The sequence below is a fragment of the Crinia signifera genome, chromosome 1 (assembly GCF_055691185.1).
Source record: "Crinia signifera chromosome 1, ASM5569118v1, whole genome shotgun sequence".
Lineage (NCBI taxonomy): Eukaryota > Metazoa > Chordata > Amphibia > Anura > Myobatrachidae > Crinia > Crinia signifera.
Window position 1 is genome coordinate 186666831 of NC_139217.1, and position 18686 is coordinate 186685516.

At 40.1% G+C, this 18686-nt stretch overlaps 1 protein-coding gene across 2 annotated transcripts in view; it reads left to right on the top strand.

Moving 5' to 3' along the window:
* Window positions 1-18686, top strand: part of PPP3CA (protein phosphatase 3 catalytic subunit alpha) — a 203550-nt gene that overhangs the window by 155816 nt on the left and 29048 nt on the right. For both annotated transcript variants that reach the window (XM_083179032.1, XM_083179031.1), the window contains exons 7-10: window positions 11531-11608; window positions 13010-13104; window positions 16140-16265; window positions 16696-16767. In XM_083179032.1, the coding sequence (XP_083035158.1) occupies window positions 11531-11608; window positions 13010-13104; window positions 16140-16265; window positions 16696-16767 (371 nt within the window). The remainder of the gene's footprint in view (window positions 1-11530; window positions 11609-13009; window positions 13105-16139; window positions 16266-16695; window positions 16768-18686) is intronic.

Sequence of the window (18686 nt, forward strand, 5' to 3'; positions counted from 1 at the left end):
CTTATTATGCCCAATGCAGCGTCCTGATCCCCAGTGCCTCCAGCACGTATTGGGTATTATGCAGCATAATAACCAATAAGTGGGTAATGAGATTTTATCTCTGGATGCCATGTGCTATTACCTGATGGTGGCACATTTTTCACCTGAGAAGCTGTAATAGGATAGCCTGATCCTCACCATCAGGCTAAAATTGTGATATAAGCCAAAAATTATCTGGGTCGATAGGATACCGGTTAACGAGTTTCATAGGCCGTGACTGGATTGTTTGACGTAAACAAGCTGTTGTTAAACTACACATCCCAGCATGCCCTGCTATATTTTTTCTATTTGGCCATGTTAAAACTGATGCAAGGCATGCTGGGATGTGTAGTTCAACAACAGCTGGAGTGCCAAGGTTAGCTATCACTGATCTAGTTCAACCTATTTTTAAATTTATGCTATATAATTAGTGTTCATTCTAGCACCAGGCATCTTTGAAAACCCATGCAGTTCCTCCTTCCTGCCTGGGGTGTCGCTGTCTGCTGTAGTGCTTCGAGCACAGTGTGGTCTGTATATCAGCACTGATATGCAAACCAGACCTGTGCTAGAAGCACCACAGTAGACAGCGACACCCCAGGCAGGGAACAGGAACTGCATGGGTTTTCAAAGATAGTGGATTCTAGAATGAACATTAATAATGACCATCCTATATTCTAAGACAATTAGGTTGTGGCAAGAAAGTTGTCCTGGCCACTGTGTGGTTGATGCTATTTGTCTTCGTTGAAATACTGGATATTTTTTTCTTTTTAAATGCTTGTAACCCCTTTTTAAATATATTAATAGAATCGGCCATTACATCCTTTTCTGGCAGAGAGTTGCAAATCTTGACAGCACTGACTATGAAAAATCCTTTCATGCATTGGCAAGGGAATCTCTTTTCCTCTAACTTTTCTCAAAACATCTCTTAACCCACTGTAAAATGTATCACGTAGGAGTATATCTGATTGCAATACCAAGCTCTCTGAAGCATTAGGTGCTTATCCACTTTAAATATATCATATTCCACTGTATTCTGTAGAGTTTTTTTGTTTTGTTTTCACCTTTTAGAAGTTCGTTTAGGACCTTTTTATTTCGGACAATGTTTTCCAAGTAAAAGAATTATATTGCGTGCAGCTGATGACACCTACTTCATTGCCTTCACCGTTTGCTTGTAAGATCATGAATATGTATCAAAATTAGCGTATTTATGTGCATGCATTGGTAAATTGCAGCAGAATATGCTGGCACTATATAAGTAAATGTTGATAAAGCCTCATAAAGAGAGTTCTAGGTACTTCAAGTAGCTTTGGTTTTCTTAAACTCACACTTGAAGTAATAATAGTAGTACATGGAATCTCCTGCTCTACAAAGCTTCAAAATCTGTATTACCTATTTGGTCAAACATTTCATTAGTGCACCTCTACCATAATACCAATTGCTTAGCTCTCACTTCTGTAATCTGATAATCTTTTCATGTTTATTTTTTATCGTGTTTTTATTCTGCAAATGTAATGCATTGATTCCTATAGAGAGAAAAGCACTATATAAATAATACTTTCTAATTTATTAAAATTACCGTATATGGGCTCTGTGTTTTATCAGGAGACAGTGGAAGGTAAATTCCATTCTGTCAGTGGGGGCTCCCATTTTAATTGAGCAGCAGCTTGAACTCTCTTAGGAAATTATTATTCTATATGTAGACAGACCTCAGTGGGGAAAGCTGCATTTTGTACTGCTCATTTGACGGTAAAAATCCTGTGACTGTCTTGTCAGGCCACATCCATTCTAAGCGTGTTACACACACTGCTTTTGGCTGTACCTGTCTTTGTGAACAGTTTTTGATGTTCCTAAGTCTTCTATTCTATAATCAATAATAATTAGTTATTTGAGACTCAGAAGAGGATCACTACTCAATACATTATGCACCGGTGTGTTTCAGGAGTCTTGTAAGGTTGCTTATACTGCTCACTTCTATGTAACTAAGGGCCTGATTCAGACCTGTTAATTTATTTAAACATTATTAGTTCCCATTATACATCCCAACTATTATTTTTTGTAACCCTACATTTTCTTATTTTGCAACTGCTGAAAGTAACTTGTTTATTAAGGCTAGCTTTTTTTTTTTTGTTTTTTTTTTGTTCTCATAATAGTATGTGTCCACCTTGATTTTATCTTTTTCCATTTTGATATCATGTAACCACTTGTCTGATAAAAACTTTTGACTTCCTGCCTCAAGGCGCATTTGAAACATGATGGTCAAACAGTTCATTTAAGGCCAGGAAAGACACAGCACTGACTATCACTTGCCATCTACTGAGAGTAACTGTTTTAAATGCAGTATGCTTTTCTGTTTACAGCTTCAAGGTTCTGGTGCAATGGTTTTTCAGCTGCCCTACACTATATTTATTTATTACCAGGTTCTTATATAGCACACACATATTCTGCAGCGCTTTTACAGAGCATAGTTATGAGCAAAAACACATACCGAATTAAAGCACAAGACAGTTTAGGGCCAGTACATGGTTAATATGGATAGTTGCATCAGTGGACAGGACACTGCAGCAATCATCAGGGTGGCAGAGGTTTATATATTCTAAGAAAGGCACATGAGGAGAGAGGGCCCTGCTCGTGAGAGCTTACATTCTAAAGAAATACAATATACTGTACAGTGGGGTCTCCCTCAGGTCATGATAAGAGTTACTTAATTCCCTATTTTTGGGTTTCTGGCAATCATTCCTTGCATTTGCAGTCATTCCCTATTTTATCTATATGACATTTGAGAAGACTTTGGGGGGTATTCAATGTCTGTCGAGCTCCTTATTTTTGTCGAGCTTTGTTGTTTTCTCGACGAGAGGTTGGTTATTTAAGAGGTCGCCTATTCATTGTCTAGTTTTCTCGACTTGTCGAGCAGAGCTCGCCTGATTTGGTTTTCGGTTTGCTCGACTGTCGAGTTGAACATAACTCGACTTGTCGAGTTATTTTGGGTAAAATCTGTCGAGATAATTCCTGCAGCCTATTCAATGTCAAAGAATTCACCTGACCTCGACTGTTTGAAATCACTCTTCCCTCAAATTTAACTCGACAATTATTTCTGTCGTGACAAGGGAGTTTCTCTTGTTGCATGTTCATAAATTGTGTTAAATGTATATGCAGGATTGTACTAATGTTTGTTATGCTTATCTTGACTTCTGTCTTTGTGATATTTTGCTAAATATTCCTCTTTTGAATAACTTTACATTTGCTGCATGTTTATATGGTATGCTTTAACCCATTATTCCATTGTCAGCATCAGTTTTCAGCTTGTATTATTACGCATTTGTTTAAATTATTCCATTTGGCATATAAGAAGTATTATCTTTTTTTTCTGCTCACCTTTCATGTTCACTGTGCTGCATTTTGCCCATTGAAAGTCTTCTGTATACATGTCTATTTATGTCTACTTCTGGTTTGATCAAACACCTATGTTTAGGACTCTTGTATCCATGCTGGGGCAGAATTACTCAGGATACAATGTTTGTTTGTTGCCATTCTTTTGTTTACTTCTACAATGCAATGCATTGCAATTTACCTCAGAGCTCTCATTCCTGTACTGAGACTTCAGGGAGATACCAGCATTGTGCAGTCTGCTGATTTGGAAATGGTTTTTATAGGAGAATTTTCATTTTTAACAAGATATCTACTTTTATAAAATTGACTATAAAAATGAAGCCTATCTCTGACAATTGCCACTTTCCTCTCTAGGGGAGAACTCGACTTGTCGAGCAGGGGAGAACTCGACTTGTCGAGCAGATGAGAACTCGACTTGTCGAGCTAAATTTTCAGTTAGCAAAATTAGAAAAACAAATGCAAATGCTCGACAATTCGGACTGTTACTGGTGGGATTGAAATTACAGTTTGAATAGGCGAGAACTCGACTTGTCGAGCTAAATATTCATGTCGAGCAAAACGAGAAAAACAAATGCTCGACAATTCGGACTGTCACTGGGGGGATTGAATACCCCCCTTTGTATAAGTCAGAATAATTCGGGTGTAAGTGATAAATATATGATCACCTCATGCATTATAATGTAATCTGTACTTTTTTTTATATTATTGTATGGTTTGCTGGTCTCTGACTTTCTTTGACTGGTGATATCGCTATAATATGTATGTCTGGTATTAGTAGGAGTTGCCATGTAATGTGCGTCACCATTTAGACAATAATATTTATACAAAGCATCAACCTTCTCCCAAATATCAGAACACTTTGGATATGTGACAACTGTGGCATCAAATATCACCTCTGTATCAAATTCCTCATTTTGGTGAAAGCTGTCATCACTACCCTGTAAATTACCTATTTAACAGTTAGATTGTGGCTTTGTTGTTGGCGCTCTTCCTCTCTTTACATCACAATTGGGAGCCCCGTAGCAGATCATTCCAGTTATCTGATGGGCAGTGTCCCCTGAGAGTGAGGGGCCCTCAAGTTTCTAGTTTCTCCTTCCCCATAATCTGTCTGAGCCCTTGGCAGCTGTCTCTGCTTATCTACTGTTTACCACAAGATCAGCATATTAATACCATAACTAATGTAATTGGTGCCCCAATGAACATCCAATTATGTTTGCTACCGTTCATGTTGTTTTATCACCTTGCTGGGAATGACTTCCTGCATGTTTTCTGCTTAACAGGGATCAGCACAGCACACCTCAACAGGGATCCAATGTATAGGTAGACTGAGGGTTTGCTGTTTCCACTGAGTTTTAATACTTGCAACAGGCATCCTTCATGGGCTGAAATCAGCCCTACTTTGCTCAGTTTTCAGAGCCCTGTGGGGCAGCAAGTGCTTTTTATACAAATCGGCTGTAGTAAAGTGTGGCCACTGTCTAGATGACTCGCTCCCGCTAGATCATCACTTGGAATTGGAATTACCCCATTTTCTACAGAGACGGTCAATAAGTCAACCCCAGAGGATCAACCGGCACAAAAACGTTGACAGGTTTCAAAGGTTGACATGTCAATGGTCAACACACATGGTTAGCACAAGGTTTTGGGGGTTTTCACATTTTTCTTAACGCATGCTTGATTTACCGTCCACCTTTACTACGATTTGGGATAGCAACAGCTGTAGAGGAGTGAGGCACCTTGCCTAAAGTGTGGTGAGGGTACATGATTACTCTTTTTTTTGTATGTTTCACAGATGGAAAATACAAAATGACACTAATGGGTTTTTTTTCTCTTCTTTAAATATAATAGCTGAATAAGGCCCTTACATACTGTAGAACCATGGTGTGCCAGGCCAGGACTTCTGCTATCCCAATGCTGTGATGACAACAGTGTATATGGGCTTATTCTTTAACCTGACATTGTAGGATTGGTAGGATCTGAACAAATTGGTGATATTTGGTTTACAATTATCATATTGATAATTTTGCTAAACCACAACATTGTGGTATCCGGATTACAGAAGCAATGTGTCAAAGCTTGAATTGGGATAAAATACCAACCAATCCACTACTGTCATTTAATAGCCCGTGTTTGAAAAATAAGTTAGAAGCTGATTGGTTGGTACTTATCTCTCTCCAAACTTTGATAAATCTCCCCTTAGACCTTTTACATTTGGAGGCATAACTTTTTCTGCTAATTTATGGAGGTAGGACTAATCTTTGGGTTTTGATTTAATAATATATGAAGTGTTAATAGCATTTTTTTGTTTGCCATCCATCTAAAGCAGCTGTTACCATGGCAACATCTCATGTTCCAGTGTATTAACCTAGATGCAATTGGATAAATGTTTTGTGCATTAAGTATAATGAGGTCAGTGTTGTCTGTTACTGTACTGGTATATATTCTATATAAGTTTCAAGGAAACCGATTTCTTTTGATCACAGGAAAATCACAGTTTCCTTTCCCTTTGTTCCTGGCACTTATGAAAAATATGTCTCTTCTAATTTGCTTATTTGCTTTGAAGAAAACAATTTTCTTCTCTCAGGGTTTAACCTGATATACATAATTTTCAGAGCTCAGCCATTTAACAAATATATTTCCTATTTGGGTGTGGAAAAGTCCACTCAGCAATAAGAATCTAGGAAAACTGGGTTAACAACTAATGTCTCTTGTGTCAATGTAGGACTCTGATCATAGTCTTCTGTTTGAGGACATTGGGCTGTATTCAATGCGGCCAGCGAAGGGGTTAAACGACAAGGATCGCTGAAAAAGCGACCCTCGCCATTTAACTCACCGCGCCGGCCGCTCACCCTATTCAATGCGTCAGGGAAATCCTCGCTGTCAGAGGACTGCGAGGATTCCCCCAAACAGGGAGGCTCATGGCTAATGCAGGGAGCCTGCTGCATTTAGCCTTGAGCCTCGCTGTTTGAGCGACCGCACACGCCTTTCCCCCTTCACTACAAAAAAACCTAGTGAGGGGGAAATGGCGTGTGCAGTGGGTCAGTTGAATACTAACCCTGCGAGCTGTGACAGCGAGCCATCAGCACGGCTCACTGTCACCCCCTTGAGTGATTAATTGCGTGTTTGGTGAAAACTTGTTTTATGTGTAATTTAGTAGTAACTAGGGTTACCGATTATTTTGCCACAAAAAAACAATAATAATAATAAAAATTCTATCTACCTAGTACACTATTTGTGAACGAAGGCAAAAAGTTAAAGGAAAACTATTCAAAATGGGAACTGCTTCACATGGGTTTAGCCATGTATCTTACTCCACAGATGTACAGATGTGTCCCACTACAGCTTTGCTGCGTTTAGCAGCTTACTATAGCACGATCGTGAAGTGTCTGCATCACTGCACACCAGGTGTGCCCACATTGCAGCCAGCTCCCATTGAACACATTGTCGTGGCCACATGCATACGCTGGTCCCATTGCAGTGTGTGGTGGAGCGTGCATATACCCAGCATTGTATGCATCACAACAACATCTAAAGAGGGATGCATCTGTATCAATTCTTAAGCTGGCCATACATCAGAAAGATCGATCTTAAGATCGATTGCGCTCATGATTGTGTACAATTTCCCTTGAAATCCCCGGCATTCCTTGGTGGTTTTTGGACACACAATCTACTCACAATCCATCATACAATCCATCTGCTGCATGATTGTATGATTGTGTACACAAGATGTGCACACAATCTGCATACAATCCATCTTAAGCTGGCCATACATCAGAAAGATTGATCTTTAGATCAATTGTGCTCATGATTGTGTACAATTTCCCTTGAAATCCCCGGCAGTCCTTGGTGGTTTTTGGACCAACAATCTACTCACAATCCATCATACAATCAGTCATACAATCCATCTGCTGATTGATTGTATGATTTTGTACACAAGATGTGCACACAATCTGCATACAATCCATCTTACAATCAATTGAGATTGTATGATTGGGTATAATATCTTTCTGATGTATGGCCACCTTTAGGGTAACACCATAGGTAGCACAGCTAACCACTATCTGGCAAAGCGGTGAATGGAGATTTACTGTTTTTAGCCAGTGCTTTTTTATTTTTATTTATTTCTTAATTTTGTACTTGTGTACTAGCACGGCGCCCATCGCAGACCATATCGCATGCGATGCGACGTGATATCGGATGATGTTCTACATTAGCATGCGATTTTAAAATTGTATGCCATTGTATATGGCATACAATGCCATACAATGCAATGGGATGCGATTATAAACTGTATAAGCACCCTAATGGGTGCTTACAATGCTTAAATGCACCCCTACGCCACCCCCCAAGTATAAACGTGAACCCGAAGCGTGGCGAGCACAGTGAGCCCGCAAGGGGCGGCGGTACGCGTCCTATGACCTTTTCATACCTCCACTATCCACGTCAGCGCGGAGTTGATTTCATAAAGTGTGGCGAGCCACCGAGCCCGAATCGTGGCGAGCCCTGCGAGGGGACGCGGATACCTTCACAGGTATCCGCGTCCCCTCGCGGGCTTCACAGGTATCCGCGGGGCTCGCTGCGCTCGCCACGCTTCGGGCTCTATGGCTCACTGCGCTCGCCACACTTTATAAAATCCACTCCACGCCGACGTGGATAGTGGGGGTATGAAAAGGTCGTAGGATGCGTACAGCCGCCCCTCGCGGGCTCGCTGCGCTCGCATTGCTTTGGGTTCATTAGGGTGCTTATACAATTTAATATCGTATATGGGTGAAAATCGCATCGCATGCCATCGGGTGTATGGCATGCGATGCGATGAAAAATCGGGCGACTAATTATTGTGGGCGCCATGCTAGTACACAAGTACCCTTAATTTTTTTTTTTTTGAGGGTTGCAAAACAATTATTTCTTCCCTCCCCATACCTCATTCTTTACATCTACCATAGGTCCTGCTTGATATTCCCTCTCTCTGTGAATTACTGCAGTTGATTGATCCCTGGGAGTAGTTCCATTGATGCTAATAGCTACTAACACTACTCATAGGTAGACATTATAAGCTTTGTTTGTACAGCTGTTAGGTATCCTAAATCAACCATTGGTAGGTAGGTAGCTTGATATTCCCTCCCTCTTCCACTGTAAATTACTGCAACTAATTGATCCCGGGGGTAATTTAACTGATGCAGATAGCCGCCATGTTTGGGAATTATGTTTCACCAGACAGGCAAACAAAATCTGTGATAAGTGTCTTTTTTTTTTTCAACGTGAGGAGTTCCAGGATAAGTTCCCGGATCCCTTCAAGAAAAATGTATATGTATATTTTATTGTGAAAAAAGGGAATTAATTGAATTGCCCAATAAAAAATGTTTGAAAAAAAAAATCCAGAAAAGTCCTGTTTTGTTTGCGGTGTAATTTACCAAGAGGATGTCCATGCAGCCCCCTGCTATTTTCACTTTCATTGAAATGGAAAGTTCTTTGGGGAGGAATTTCAAAGCTCTCATCCAAACTAATACTGAACCCCACCCCACCCCTTCCTGCAGCCTAACCCTACCTGGCATACCAATGTTTGGATTTGCAGCTTCTGGTGCGTGCAATATGACAATTGTCAGGTTTTCAGCACCTGACCGCTGGGATCCTACCTACTGGGATGCTAAATACATCAGAGAAAGATGTTATTTCAAATGATCTTTAGCGTGAAGTGAAAATTGCTATACACATTAATAATATTATGTTTGTTCTTATTGCCCTGGTTATTACAGGGATTGTAATAGCATTTACTTTGCTAAAATTTAAGATATTGTATAATTTCATGTACCAAAGGTTGATTTATGTTACCAAACAGCTGTACAGAGTTTGTAAGGTCTACCTCTGAGTTGGTGACTCTGCCCTCTGGCTTAATGTGCAACTCCGCGAATGGGCTACATGTATGTACTGTCAAGTGACCATGTAGCATACTTGCCTACTTCTCTGGAATGGCCAAGAGGTGTCCAAAAAAGTTGGCAAGTTTCTCGCTTCCAGCGGGCACCCTCCTGCACCCTGGTCTCTCCCCCATATCTGTCTACTTATAGAGGGAAAGTAGCCGGTGCGATGATGCGATTCATGCTGAATGGCGTCATCATAGCCACACACACCCTGCCACATGTGTCAATGTGGGCAATGCATGGCAGATGCAGTGCCCACACCCCCAGACCACCCCCCTTCTTCTGGATATGCGCCTCCTGGTTTTCCAACCCCCAGTAGGAGCAGTCAGAAACACAACCTATAGCTTTTGCGAGTTTATACTGCATCAGTTATGCTAAGTAGTGACCGTAAAGCAAGAAAGAGGCTCATACTCAATTATTGAGCGTTCAGAGCATTTGTAACTACCAAAGGGAAATGGAAATATTTGGTTGTATGAGCTTTTCTCTGTCAATGCAAAGTTAATGAAAATAGTAAATATTTTTAAATTAATAACAGGTGGCGACCTTGATACATATTATAAAACAGTGCAATTATTATATATATTGTAAAGGTACATACACACAGCGATGATTGCTGAAAATCGCTCAGTGCATACACCAGGGATGGGGACCTTTCGGCCCTCCAGATGTTGTTGTTGAACTACACATCCCAGCATGCCCTGCAACAGATTCAGCATGGCCAAATAGCAAAACTGTAGCAGGGCATGCTGGGATATGTAGTTCAACAACAACATCTGGAGGGCTGAAGGTTCCCCATTTCTGGCATACACAGTGAGCGATGATTCCCCCCCCCCCCCCCCCCAGCCAGCTTTTGCCGCTTTGAACGACTTTCCATAGCAGGATGCTTTGGAAAGCTGTTCAGTCTGCTGGTATAAACAGCTGCCGAAGACAGCGGCTGCAGGTGGTGATACGGAAGCGTGCATCACTGGGCGGCTTTGGAGCTGAAAGCCGCACAAACAATAAAACTGTGCTGCTTTCAGCTTAAAATCGCCCAGTGTGTATGGGCCTTAACACTTGTTCGATAAGTAATATAGTATAAATAAAGTTTATAAGGAGCAATATAAAGCATGTATTGTTCACTGCAGCAATGTTGCAAGTGGGTCTTATTTTTAGTTTTCCATGAAAATTTAACTATATCTCCGTAGCTATACCTCCAGTTCCACTGCACAGGAAATTAATAAGAATCGTAAATACTGTATGTTATTAATTATATTCTTTCAAACTATTTTCTCACATAGGGGGATATATATCAAAGCTTGGAGAGAGATAGAAAAAGTGCAGAGAGATTAAGTACCAGCCAATCATCTCCTGTCCTGTTGCAGGCAGTGTTTACAAATAAAGTTAGCGGCTGATTGGTTGGTACTTTGTGGTCTATTTACTAAGCCTTGAAGAGAGATAAAGTACCAACCAATCAGCTCCTAACTGACATGTTATAGACTGGAAAATGACAGGAAGCTGGTTTGTTGGGGCTTTATCTCCATCCACTTTATCTCTTTCCAAGGCTTATTGAATAAACCCAAAAGTACCAACCAATCAGCCACTAACTCTCAGGAGCTTATTGATTTGGACTTCATCTCTCTCCAAGCTTTGATAAATATAGTAAAGTGTTTTACATGTACAAAGACCACATACTCATAGGCACCTTGTCCTTTAAATGGCTGTTTTTTTTTTTTTCGCAAATAGGCAACAGAAGGATATTGTATATGAGTGGTCATTCCACTAATCTTTATAAATAGTACGAGATAAAGTACCAGCCAATAACTGTCCATTTACATGCTGTGTTCGAAAATTAAATGGAGCTGATTGGTTAATACTATATCTAGCTCTAAGCTTGAAAACTTATGCCCCTAGATCTATATTAGTGGCGTTGTGGGTCATTGGCCGAACACAGACTTTTTTTTTTTTTTTAAAGCAGAAATTTACAAGGCAAACAATTCATTGTTAATAATTATCATTTTATAAAAAGTCCAAATTTGGCCAGCAACCTTTATCTCTGGCGAACTGTACTACAATTTTGTAATACAGCCAAAATTATTTTTACTTTTTAAATGGTGGAGTCATTTCACAGTTTTCAGCTGAAATAAAAAAAAATTATATTTCTGCAAAGTTAATTAAGTTGATATTAATATAAAATATGCCGCTTCCTAATGAACACTGTTGTTTTCTCTTAACAGCTATCCAGCTGTCTGTGAATTCCTTCAGCACAATAACTTGTTATCTATACTTCGAGCTCATGAAGCCCAAGATGCTGGGTGAGTTCTTTTTCTCAATTTATAATTTAGTGTGTAACATGTCAAATATAGTTGTTAAGGTTTATTATGATATTAACTGGGGAAAGAAGGGGAGGATTTGGAATGTAAGCAGGGTTACCATTGAGCACCACCTTGTGTGTCTGCTGGCCAGAATGTAGTTTTTTTGGGGGGGCTGTTTGTTTTGTATGACATAATAATTTACAGATGTGCAAATACTTATATGAATCTTTTAACAATAGGCTGCATTCACAATAATTATGTCTACAGCCCTGCATTGGGAGTGTGGTATTCTATGTTTACACCAGAATCTTAACAGTATGGAATGTTGACACTGACTTTTTATAGTGTTAGAGCCCTGACAGCAACCGAACACTATCCCAGGGCTGGATTAAGGATCATAATGGCCTTGGGATGAAAATGTACCAAGGATTATACTGAGAAGGGAGGGAGCTGTGATGGTGTTGTGTGGGTGTGTAAACCCCCTTCATTATCTGCTTAACTGTCTCCCTAAATTCGTAAAAATGGACAAATTGAAGAATGATGTGAAAAACTAGATATTCCGTTGTAATACTAATGATTTATGGTTGACTGTGTGGCACGCTATACCACCAGACTTGCAATAATACCACCAGACTTGCAGATTTTTGTTTGAAGCCACATAGGGCTGCATGCATATATCTACAAGTCAGAGATGATATCAGGTGAATTGTGGTGCGGTTGCCAGCATTTACACACAATGGTTACTGACCCTGTTCGCACCATCAAATGATCTCTCCAGCAGCGGGCACCTGCCAGGGGGTGTGTTTTTTTAGAACACATCCCCTCACATGATTGCAAGGGGAGGCAACGGTTTGACTCCTGTGCATGCAGTCATGTTGGCTGGTGACATTTTAGCCATGTTTACACTCTGAATGTTGAAATCCAGGCCATGTTGATGTTCTACCCACTTTAAGTTGCTAACATTATTAATAATTCAATTTTATTGTATGAGACATTGTCCATATTGATGCAAGGTATTTTTGTATCCAAGTCTCATATTCTCCCTGGTGATGAGTAGTACTGTACATATATACTCTCTGTGATTTACACATGAATTATGTATTTCATATTATTAATCAGAATCATCTTACATGCTTCCATTGAGATTCTCCAAAATATGTGCCTTCCATTCTGAAGCAAACCATCTAGCCCTGGCATGTACAAACTATGGCCCTCCAGCTGTTGTGACACTACAAGTCCCATCATGCCTTTCCCCAGTTTTGCTATTAGGAAATGCTAAAACTATGGCAAGGCATTCTGGGATGTGTAGTTTCACAACAGCTGGAGGGCCACAGTTTGGACATGCCTGATCTAGCCTATAATATAATGATGGACCAATAACTAGTCTTATTTATTTTATAGGTATCGTATGTATAGGAAAAGCCAAACAACAGGCTTCCCCTCCCTAATCACAATATTTTCAGCACCAAATTACCTAGATGTATACAATAATAAAGGTAAGACTTAATATTCTTTGATCTTTTCTTTATTTTGCTGGAAATCAAGGACATGGTGTAATGAAGCCAGAGTTTGGTGGCCGTGCAGGATGCCAAGGGAACTGGGGCTTCTTTTTAAATGGGCAATCATTTACAAAGCATGGTTTTGCCTTGTAAATGATTGCCCCTTTATAAAAGTTCTTGTTCACCCAGCATTTCGTACAACCACTGAACTTGAACTTCATTACATCCAACCCAAAATATGTTAATGTAAAAAAAAAAATATGTAGATTATGGGGTATATTCAGTTACAGTCGAAACTGCCGTTTTGTTGGAAAGACGTCAGTTTACAACTGATTCGGTCCGAATGGACCTATTTAATCCTGGCTGCTTTTTTTGACAGTTTGAAATGCTCTGGAAATACTCACCACAGAAGGGGCAGCTGCTGCCTTCTGCAGCAACCCCTGCTCCCCTGGGCCTGCTGCCGGCTGTTTGCAGCCGCTTGAAGAAGTTCGGGCCACTTGGGGAGGCTTGGGAGTGCTTGGGTGTTCGGACGCTCAGCCATTCGTCTGTTTGGGCATTTCTTTGTTTGGATGCCCGAATACACGAGCAGCCGAGCACGGCTGAACCTTTCCGAGCGTCCCTGATCCTCCATGAGCATCCCCGATCTGGGGGGTGGGGCAGGATCAGTCATAGGGAGGATGGTGGTGCGCCACTGGTTCATCGCTGGAAGTACCACTGGCGCACCCTTTCTTTACATTGGCATGCACAGAAATTTCACGGGAGAGCCCGCTCCTGCAGCACAGCTCAGCCCAAGAAATTTCCGGGCATACCACCAAAAGGGTTAAAGGCCTATAAGGATCCATCAAAGGATAAATTTTCACTTTACACAACTTTGAGAATTGCATAATCATAAACCTTCGCCGATGGGCCTTAAGACTAGTTAATGAATAGTTTTCAAAATAAGGCAAATGAGTCTGTGACGTGTTTCCCAGAATCTGTCTTTATAGAGTTGTCCATTATGTGCCTTACAGGACAACCACAAACAATGTTTCATAATAGTTTATTGCTTTTATGAATGATTAATTAACCATTTTTTTATAATAGCTCAAAAAAGGTAATTACTATGCTTTCGTATAGTTATCTGTTCATTTAAATGTTTACATGATTTGATATCTATTTGTGCACTGCTGTCTTTTTTGCACTTAGCTGTTCTTGCAGCAGTGATTGCGAAAACCCCCCAAAATTATGGGTCCCTGGGACCCCTCACTTACAAAAATCGGGGTCTTACTTTACCTTTTCTGGGTCCCAACGGAATAAAGCCTCCTCTCCCCTTCCCCAGCATGGCACATACAGAAGCCACCTCCTCTCTTCCATATGGCATATACCCTGAGCCAAGGGCCAGCCTGAGCCTATTTTTTTTTGGTAAGCAAACATAGGTTTGGGCACCCCAAAACTGTGGCTATTGTGGGTTGGGGGGTAATCAATTGGCAATTTGCCCACTCACATAAAGCAAGATACACATATACTAGAAAAAGGCATAATGTCGGAATAGGGACACCTGTGCTGAACCAATCAGGATTTTAAAAGTAATGGCAGCAGGAATAGGAGGGATAGGGTGAGTGAAATCCCAGCACAGTCTATAGGTTCCTCTCCTACAGGAAGCTCTGCCTGTTAAGAGTTAATTGGTGAGCTGCAGCCTCTCTGCCAGCCGTGCAGTGAGGGGAGGTGGGGACAAGTGGGCCATTAACAGCCAGCACTCAGAGCCTGGAGGAGGCGACAGTGACACACAAGAGAGTAGCACCGCGAGGTAGGAGAGGAGGAGGGAAGTCTGCAGCCCGAGTCCTGCTAGCAATAAATCCCCTTACATGACACAGCCAAGCAGCCTGCTAAATGGACCACGCACCCCTCTTACCTCTACTTCCTGCCCGGGTCTGCTCCATCCTCACTGTCACACCTCCCTGGTTCTGGCCCCAATGCTGGTTTCAGTTCCTGTGCTCTGTCCTCACACCAGCCGCAGCTCTGCTTCTGGTGTTGGCTCCAGCCCTCTGTTGTTGAGGCACAGTGCAGGAGCCAGCTTACGCGGCTTCCGTGCACTGCTGCCTATGACTCTGCGGTGACAGGGACCCTTTCATTTTCGCGCCCAGCAGATGTATGAAGCGTCCGTAAGTCACGCTGTGTCTTCTCCACGGTTGCATCACAACTGAGGGGGAAACAGATCCCTCCTCCCTTGTCACACATATTAACACGGCGTGCACACCGAAATGGCTGGGTCCCAGGGGACCCAGCCATTCATAAAAAATGAGTCCCTGGTGCTCCAAAGTGGGTAAAATACTCGCTATAGCGAGTATTTGCGAACCCTGTGCAGTGTTCAATATTTCATCACTATTGCTTATGACCTAGAGCCTGATTCTGAGATAGGAGTAAACCAAAATAGAGCGAGTAACTGTGCACCTTGATATACCATGTTGCAGTGCAAGAGTTGCAAATGCATACATTTTATTGAGCCAAGATTTTTTTCTTTTCTGATACATAGTGTCACCAGGAGATTAGGGACCCACATGTTCCACACACCCTGTACCTTTCATAGATACACCATTGGCTTGCTCTATTAGTAAACCACACCTTTACTTTAGAAATACAAAAAAGTGAAGACTTACTTAATGATTTAACAATCAAAATTGAAATTATCTGTAGACTATAGAATGGAGGTAAATATCGCCAAGCAAGCTTTTGCTATGTCTTTATATTGTCATCAGTCCAGTGGAGCGTCAGGAAGCCATTATTCTCTTTACCAAATGTTACATGTGAGCAGGTTTCATCACGGTTTACGTTTCATTTGAAACACGGCGAGCATTTTAGGGGTATCCAGCATGGAGTCTTGGCTTTTAGAAAATTACTTTTTTCCTTAGCAGTGGTCTTGCTATCAAACTTGACCTGAAAATCTATTTTAGGATACAATCTCTACACCTATTTTGACAATGTTACAATTGGTGACAAATAATCAGCTCAGTTGTACTTTATACCAGCCACATGTTTCTCTGTCTTTATTATAGCTGCAGTATTGAAGTATGAGAACAACGTCATGAACATCAGACAATTCAACTGTTCCCCTCATCCATACTGGCTTCCAAATTTCATGGATGTCTTTACCTGGTCCTTACCATTTGTTGGGGAAAAAGGTATGTTTTTAATCCAGTGTCAGTTAATACCCCTCAATGGTTAGCGTTATACTGTATGTAATACAATCTATAAAATATTTGTAAGTGGCTGGCCTTTTTTGGTCATGCATAGTTTGCTCCAGTAGTTAGAAACTCTAATAGAGTTCACTTTCCTCCATGAAAAGATTGACTCACTTGTTTGAGTTAAAACTGTAGCACCAGACATAAAACCCCCTTTTGTTTTTTTTTGTAGCAGTTGCTCTAAAATTAGGGGAAAGGGGTTAACAAATGATTATGATGAAGTAACTGAAATATTTGTTTGAAACCGGTTCATATGAAAATGTGTGAAAATACTTAATTTGCAATGTATTGGATAAAACACTATAATATACCTCTTGTTTAACTTTATTTACCTACTTTATCTATATTTATATATTATTTTTTTATACAGTGACGGAAATGCTTGTTAATGTACTTAGTATCTGCTCTGATGATGAACTGGTATCAGATGAAGATGCTGATGGTAAGAAATTATACTTACTGTATCATGTACATGTTCATGTTCAATTATTACTGTGCTTTCATTTAATGCATGATTATCAGCAAGAATGGGTTTTTTTTGTTTTTTTCGCACTAACCAAAAAATAAATAAATAAAATACTAAACACAAAACTTTCATTTTGCTAGTTTGGTAGGTTAAAGGTATAATTTCAGTCAACCAAATTGCAATATGACATTCCTTTTATTCATAGTATTTTTAATCTTCACTTTTGACCTATTTAATAGGATATTGATTGGCCAAAACAGTGAAACACTTTAAAATAGTTGCATTGTTATAATAATTAAGTTGTTACCTTTATAATTCTACTAAATATGTTGTCCTTATTTTACAATGTCTACTTCTTTCCCATACTATCAAATATAGTTTACAGTAATAAATCGGATAGATGCAACACCATAGAATAAACATTAAAGGGGTATTCAATCCCAGCAAATTTTTTGTCAGCCAAAAAAAACTTGGCACACCCTATTCAATCCCTGTGCCAATTTTTGCTGCAAATTCATGTGGTTTTGGCAAAATGTGCCACCATTTTTGCAAAACTATTCACCCATGCCAGTCCACCCCCCCCACCCCCAAAGAAAAAAATGAAATGGCAAGGGCGAAAATGTACTAAAAAATGGATGAGAATGGCTGTGATTGAATACTGTTAGGCAAAGTTTTGCTTTATTTTTCACCAGGCAAAAAATTTAGCCAGAATTGAATACCCACCTAAGCATTTTATTTTTCATGAGTTAAATATAACACCCCCTGTAATGGAAATGTTTTTTATTTTTAACTTTCTCAAAACAGTGTACTGACACTCTGGCAGATTCAATTAAACATGATAGTTTGATTAAATATTGAAATGTTTTAACAGGGTAATATAGAATTTGACGGCAGAAAAGAACCACTTGGCCCATCTAGTCTGCCCCTTTTTTAAACATGTTACCTCAAACCATATTTGATCCAAATTTTTTTGTAAGGATATCAATATGCCTATCCTACTAGATCAATATAGTATCCCATGATTATTTGAAACCCCCATATAGACTGGCAGCATTTATAGGGGATTATTGTATGCCTCTGAACAGTGGTAAAAAAAAAAAAAACCTGATAACAAGGGTTTAATGGGTGCACCGACAATTTGAACATTCAAATCTGTGAAGTTCATGTTTTTTGTGTGTGAACACCTATTAACACGTGAAATGAATGGGTGTTAACCAAAAGCATTGGGTGATAAATGGAATACGTTTGAATAGCCGCAGGTGTTAAAGCCTGTCTTTTTCACCTGCCAATTTACCGTGGGTGGTTGCATTCCCCCTTATACTAGTCTCTCAGTACTCCTTTTCTCCATGTTAACAGACCCGCTTATTCATGTATGTCTTCTGACTATCTTATATAGTCTCAATTAAAATTTGCTATAGTTATTAATATAAACAGACTCTGAAATGCCATTGCTCTATATTGTACATTCACCATCTACTTAATTATTTTTTAACCATCCAAAGTGTCCATTCAGTGGGCTTATATCTAATGAATTATAATATAGAGAAGGTGCTGAAATGATCATACGGACTTTCCACTAGAACAGGCATGTCCAAACTATGGCCCTCCAGCTGTTGTGAAACTAGACATGCCAGCATGCCTTGCAATAGTTTTATCATTCCCTAATAGCAAAACTGTGGCAAGGCACAATGGTAGTTTCACAACAGCTGGAGTGGAGGGCCATAGTTTGGACATGTCTGTACTAGAATAAGACCTTTTATAGATTTCTATATAGACAGTAGCAGAGCAGGACATCTATCACCTGTGGACTAATTTAGAAGAGGTCTTGTCCTAGGAAAAACAAAAAAAATTTTTTTGAAAAAGATATATATACCATAACTCGAATTTTCCATCCG